Below are 6,603 nucleotides of genomic sequence, written 5' to 3'. Positions count from 1 at the left end.
CAAACACACTCAATTCCCATTCAACACACTCACAATCCCGCATGTTTTTTTTGTTGTTTTCTTTCTCAGGCGAAGCAGTGCATCTTGCCAGGGATTTTGGTTACGTATGCGAGACCGAGTTCCCAGCCAAGGCAGTAGCTGAATATTGTAACCGTCAGCATTCCGACCCAAATGAACAAGTCCAAAGAAAAAACATGCTATTGGCAACGAAGTAAGTGCTATTATCACATTTCACTGTGTCACCCAAAGTGGATCCATGTCAGTTGCTAGCGAATGTGTTTACTTGTGACAGACGTGTGTGTGTGTGTGTGTGCGCGCGCGCACGCACGCACGCACGCACGCACACACACACACACACACACACACACACACACACACACACACACACACACACACACACACACTTTTTTCTGAAAAGTAATTTGTTGATAGACATATCATTTAATGGGATAAGAGTTTCTCTTTACCAATAGCCTAATATCACATGCCAAATAAAACACATTTAGGCCTATAGGCCTTCTTCATTAAATACTAAACAAACTAAACAACCAAACACACACACACACACACACACACACACACACACACTGATGAACCAGTTTGTTCTTGTGATATGGAGAAATTAAAGAAAACCTCACTCTTGCCACTCTGAGCGCGACCCTTCACTTTGCTAGATCCCACACACTCCCATAAAGGTTAGCCTGTTTGACAGCGCTGCTAAATATGCATTTCATTCAGAAGATATTTTTGGTATCTCTTACGTAAGCACGTGTGTGCGTGTGTGTGTGTGTGTGTGTGTGTGTGTGTGTGTGTGTGTGTGTGTGTGTGTGTGTGTGTGTGTGTGTGTGTGTGTGCATGCGTGCGTGTGTGCGCGCGCGCGCGTGTGTGTGTGTGTGGCTTCAGTGTGTAGCCCATAGGTACTATTATTAGTGTGTCGTTTGAACAGGCTTGCCTTCAACAACACGCAACCATTTTGTTTGCTCCGCGTTCTCATCGACACTGACACATAGCTCCAACGGCCAAACTCCCCGGTGTTCTCTTGAAGATTGCTATAGATTTTTTATTTATTTATTTTCATAATTCATATATCTGAAACATGGGAAGTTCCGTGGGAGAAGCTTGCAGGGCATGTAGAGATGGACCCCCCACATCCCCCACCCCCATGCAATATTGATGATGGACGTCTATAATCAAAACAGCTGTTAATTATTACACCACGACGATTGGAGTTTGACCCAATAAGTCCCGGGTTGACGCCATGGGGTCTTTTTTTCCTATTGTTGATCAGAAATCAACCACATGCAGCTGCTTGGACAATTTTTTTGACGTTCTTGATTGGTTAATTAACACGACGTATATTGTCTCCACCCTCTTTTTTTTTCATAGGCAAATCATCAAAGAATTCACAGACCTGCTTTCCCAGGACCGAACGCCGCTGGGGAACTCACGGCCACAGCCTATTCTTGAACCGGGGATCCAGAGCTGCTTGACCCACTTCAGTCTCATTTCTCACGGATTCGGGACCCCGGCCATGTGCGCGGCCCCTCACGGCCCTCCAGAACTATTTGACCGAGGCGATCAAAGCCATGGACAAAATGTACCTCAACAACAATCCTAACGGCCACTCAGATAACGCTCGAAAGGCGGGGACAAGGACGAGAAGCACAGAAAGTGATTTCCACAATTCAACCTGCCAATAAAAAGGCCGCAGCAGGTCCTCCCCCCCTGTCGACCACCTCTACCACGATATAAATATTATAAATACCTTATAAATACTATTGATCAAGTTTAAACGTGCCACTTCTTCTCCTGATCTCGCGCGATTTTACATGTTTGTTTTTTACTACGTCATTCCACTTTGGATTCACGGGAAACGACGCGAGAATCTTCTTCCAACAACTCCCTCCATAAGAATTATGAAAAAAAAGAAAAAAAGAAATGATAAGAAAAGACAAGACAAGAAAAGAAAAGACAAGACAACAGAAACGAGAGAAGCTGCACACAGCTCCATAGGTGAAGGTGTCTTCCTTCACCCCCCATGAGGACTTTTTAATGTCTACTCTTTATTTTTATGAGCTGCAACGAAACGGACTGAAATCCAGCGATCCTTCCTTATATCTCAATTTTACGATTGTAGCCGTATGACAAAAAAAGAAACGAAAAAGAGGACGAATTCTTATCAGTATTGTGAATAATAAACTTATAAAAAATACAAAAAAAGAAAATCCAGAGTTCCATGTCATGACTTAAGTTGTAGACTCTCGTCACACTCTCTCTCTCTCTCCAAGCGACCAACTTGAACTTTTGAATTTTCAACACGATTCGCGGTTATATAAGGGAATCAGTGTTCATGTATGTATATATTTATTTATGTGTAATTTAATGGGAATTGTACATATGGTGCGTCTGTTGAAACTTCTCTTTTTTTATTTATCTGGTGCCTCCTGTTTTAGTGGGTTTGAATATTCGGTTAGTTCTTCATGTGATTTTATGGTTCTTAGAAAAACAGAAGTTTGGGGTATTTTTTTCTATGGGATATTTCAACTGAGCCCTCTTGTAGCATGTCGAGGCAACATTGAAGCAAGTGAACAAATTAATAGAAATAAACTTCAATTTCTCTCTCTATATATATATCATCCTTATTCAGTTTTTTTTTAAATTGAAAAAGAGCATAAATGAGACCCCTGACTCAACTGTTTTTGTGTTTCTATTTTCTTGTTTTTATACAAGCTTTTATGTGTTGTGCCAATCAGAATACGTTTCATCTCCTGTTCTCTCCTCGAAGCACCATGAAAGCAATAAATGGAACCTGTCTTTTTTTTATATATTTGTTTGAAGACATTCAGAAACATTCTTTGGGACCACCTGAAATCTTATGTCCGATTATGTCCAAAAAATTGGAGGCGGTTTTAGCTGTATTGTATAGACATGTGCTGGCAATAGTTCCCATGCCTGTCAATGTATATAGTCCTTTGTTGCCCAGAAAAAATAAATATTTGATACGCTTCATGTCGATTTTTATTCATACGTTTTAATTTTTTATTCACTGGCTGATTCGCCGGGGTGTATTTTTGTTCTCTGCAGCTTTTTTTTCCCCCTATTCAGTACGGTTACAGTAATTGAGTTTAAGCCTCCCCTGACGATTGCTCCTTGCAATAAGTAGCTGAACTCATTGTTTCCCCTCACGTATAATAAAAAAAATCTATCTGACTTTAAACTCCATAGTTTAGAGCGCTAGCATCGCTTGCAAACGAAACGGAGGGGTTTCAGCAGGCCAAACGACACAAAACAATGCATACATTTTGTACTGGCTGAAGTGTGCAAGCGCCAGCCCTGAAGCGAAAGCGTTCTTTTAAAATCAGTGAGATGGACTATTAATACAATGCCCTGTGTGTGTGTGTGTGTGTGTGTGTGTGTGTGTGTGTTGTGTGTGTGTGTGTGTGTGTGTGTGTGTGTGTGTGTGTGTGTGTGTGTGTGTGTGTGTGTGTGTGTGTGTGTGTGTGTGTGTGTGTGTGTAGGCTATGATGTTTGATTGCGAATCGTGATGCTATTGGTTCTCCTCCCTCACGATATTGTGTGCATGCGCGAGCCTTGTTCAAAGACATGGCATTATAAATATTTGCTGCATGTTGTTCAGCCTCCACTCTGTAATCAATGATCAGTCGTTGCATGTTCAGCAGTGGTTCTCAACCAGTGGTCCGGGGACCAACAGTGGTCCTTGAGGGGGGGTTCCAGGTGGTCCCCAGCTAAATATATGGAGAGTTGGTAACCAAATGGACCCTTATAGATCTTTGACTCTTGAGAGTGTAAAATAGACCTTTGACTCTTGAGAGTGTAAAATGAAACCAAATGGACACTCACGGGTCCATTTGGTTTCATTTTACGCCCTCAAGAGTTAAATTATTGTTAAACATCTGCATTACTTAATTACAACAAGTCTGCACAATTAGAGAATGTAGAGGAATTGTTACTTTGATTTTGATAGAGCTCTGCAATGCAATTTGTAGTAGCGCAGAGGGGTATTTCCAAAATGATATTTTCACATGCAATCTTATGTCGAAATCTCTTCTATTTGGTCACATGTGTGTAATAGGTTATGTGCTGGACTAATATAGAAATGATATTCACGTTGGCTATGTGCGGTGCCATGATATCAGATGGCGGGCCTTAGAATTATTTTGCGTGGCAGAGGTGCAGAGAGAGAGAGAAGAGAGAGAGAGAGAGAGAGAGAGAGAGAGAGAGAGAGAGAGAGAGAGAGAGAGAGAGAGAGAGAGAGAGAGAAGAGAGAGAGAGAGAGGAGAGAGAGAGAGAGAGAGAGCCAATCCAACATTGCATAACTGGTGCACTGAGTGTGATTGTGTATTGATGGCGTGGCACCAACAAGCTCGGAATCAATCTCGTCTGGAGCATGAAATCAGTTTGTTGATATATGCATCCACAGTGGTATTGTTTTTTTTGCTCTCCCTATTTCACTGTCTGGTGGCCATGGCAGTGTAAAATATTGTAACAACTGACTGGGGAGGAGATGGAGTCTTGAGCGACCACCCCCCCTCCTCCTCTTCTCTCTCTGCAAGTGTGTGTGTGTGTGTGTGTGTGTGTGTGTGTGTGTGTGTGTGTGTGTGTGTGTGTGTGTGTGTGTGTGTGTGTGTGTGTGTGTGTGTGTTGTGTGTGTGTGTTTGTGTGTGTGTGCGTGTGTGTGTGTGTGTGTGTGTGTGTGTGTGTGTGTGTGTGTGTGTGTGTGTGTGTGTGTGTGTGTGTGTGTGTGTGTGTGTGTGTGTGTGTGTGTGTGTGTGTGTGTGTGTGTGTGTGTGTGGTCTCTCTCTCTCTCTCCAATCTCCTATAACTCAAAACTAGCGGCCATATTTATTATCTGCATGATTTTTTTTCGGGGCCCCGGCAGAGAGACAGACAGCTCGCGCTTTAATTCCGAGGCGGTTGTTTTGCTCAGAGAGAGAGAGAGTGAATGAAGCCTAACTGTACATGTCCTTGGCATAATTGCGATGCACGGTGCGGAGCAGGTGAAGCGAGGGCTATTGTCTGTCAGGGCCCTGTTTTTGTTGGCTCCAGTCCTCAGATTGTGTGTGGGATCCTGTCCTCAGGCACAATAGCTCACTCATAAAGGGGATAGAGTATACCCGCCTGCTACTGCTATGTGTGTGTGTGCGTGTGTGTGTGTGTGTGTGTGTGTGTGTGTGTGTGTGTGTGTGTGTGTGTGTGTGTGTGTGTGTGTGTGTGTGTGTGTGTGTGTGTGTGTGGGGGGGGGGACAGCATAAATCGTCACTTTAAAGGAAAACAATCGTATTAAAGCAGCATTCATTGGTATTAGGGAAGGAAGCCCCCCCCCTCCTCTCTCACGTGTGTCATTAATGCTAATGTTATTTAATAATAAATGTAGCGGGTTTTTGGCTTGAATGGAAACATGTTTTGAATGCGAGACGAAAGCATTAGAAATAGTGGTTTGCGATCTGTGTTATTTACAATGGTGGATATATCGACAGCTTGTGCGTATTATGGGATATAGACCAGGGGGTTCTCAAACTTTTTGGTGCCCAAGGACCCCCAAATTGATGAATGTTTGACCGCGGACCCCCATCTGAATCTGTTTTTGTGCCAGGGACCCCAGAAGAGAAGATTTATGTTTTTTTTTAAATCAACATTATTCAAAATTATTAAAACTTTTATACAAGCTGTGAGCTTGTAGATCTGCTATTTTTTGAATTGCCAACATATAAATGGAAAAAAGTGGTTAAAATGATTGTGATGCTATATGAACTACTTTTGCTGGGGACCCCCTGGAACCCATCCAATGACCTCTGGGGGTCCCCGGACCCCACTTTGAGAAGCAATGGGGTAGACCATAATATGCTTGCTATAGGTTGAGAGAGAGGATCCGCAAGGCCTGTAATTGCGTCTGTATGTGATGGATTTGGGGTGGTAAAGAAAGTCCAAATCCCATTGTTTTTCGTTTGTTTACACTGATACTAGCCTATAATTTGCATACATTTTTAATACGAAATTGCAATTTTACCCTAATTTAATCTGAAACAGGTAGAGCTGGTTTTGCATATTTGCCTCACAGCTAAAGTAATTTGCAAAAAAAAAGCGAAGAGGCCCGAAATTTGAAGAGCCAGTCAGCAATACCCAACTGAATTTGGCTAATTCAATCCATAACCGCTGCTTGTCTCAACTATAAACCAATTACAGCTGATTCCTGTAGCCTATAGTAATTAATAAGTGCGCCTGTTGTTATATTCTGCTGGAATAAAACACAGGAAGAAGGATATTTATATTGTTGTTATATATATATAATTACTTGAATGTTATATGTTCTACAGCAGTGGTTACCAAACGTTTTAGCTCAAGACAAAAAAGGGAAATTAAGCGTTTGCCCAATATAGCCTATACCCAAACTAGTGCCCGGTACCAGAACACGTTTGCCCGGTACCCAAACGTGGCGTGAAGCATGCTTGAGAGCTTGTAGATCGTCTATTTTCAGTAGGCTACTTCTTAAACATTTGTTTTCTATTTATGGAATTTATTAGTTTTTTTTAATATTTTTTAGATGTATTCATGTAATTATTTGGAAAAATCATTGCTTTATTT

General features: G+C 42.0%; 1 protein-coding gene across 1 annotated transcript in view; it reads left to right on the top strand.

Annotated features, from left to right (window-relative positions):
- The window catches only part of tfap2a (transcription factor AP-2 alpha), a gene marked incomplete at its 5' end in the record, with an annotated part of 17,065 nt that extends 14,058 nt beyond the window's left edge, over positions 1-3,007 (top strand). Inside the window, 4 exon segments of the mRNA XM_080417580.1 lie at positions 70-211; positions 1,387-1,543; positions 1,545-1,632; positions 1,635-3,007. Coding sequence (XP_080273706.1) covers positions 70-211; positions 1,387-1,543; positions 1,545-1,632; positions 1,635-1,675 — 428 coding nt within the window. The 3' untranslated portion in view covers positions 1,676-3,007.
- Positions 3,008-6,603: the final 3,596 nt, after the last annotated feature.

This window comes from Gymnoscopelus braueri (assembly GCF_963280865.1).
Source record: "Gymnoscopelus braueri genome assembly, chromosome: 21".
NCBI lineage: Eukaryota > Metazoa > Chordata > Actinopteri > Myctophiformes > Myctophidae > Gymnoscopelus > Gymnoscopelus braueri.
This window is presented reverse-complemented; position numbering and strand designations above follow the sequence as displayed.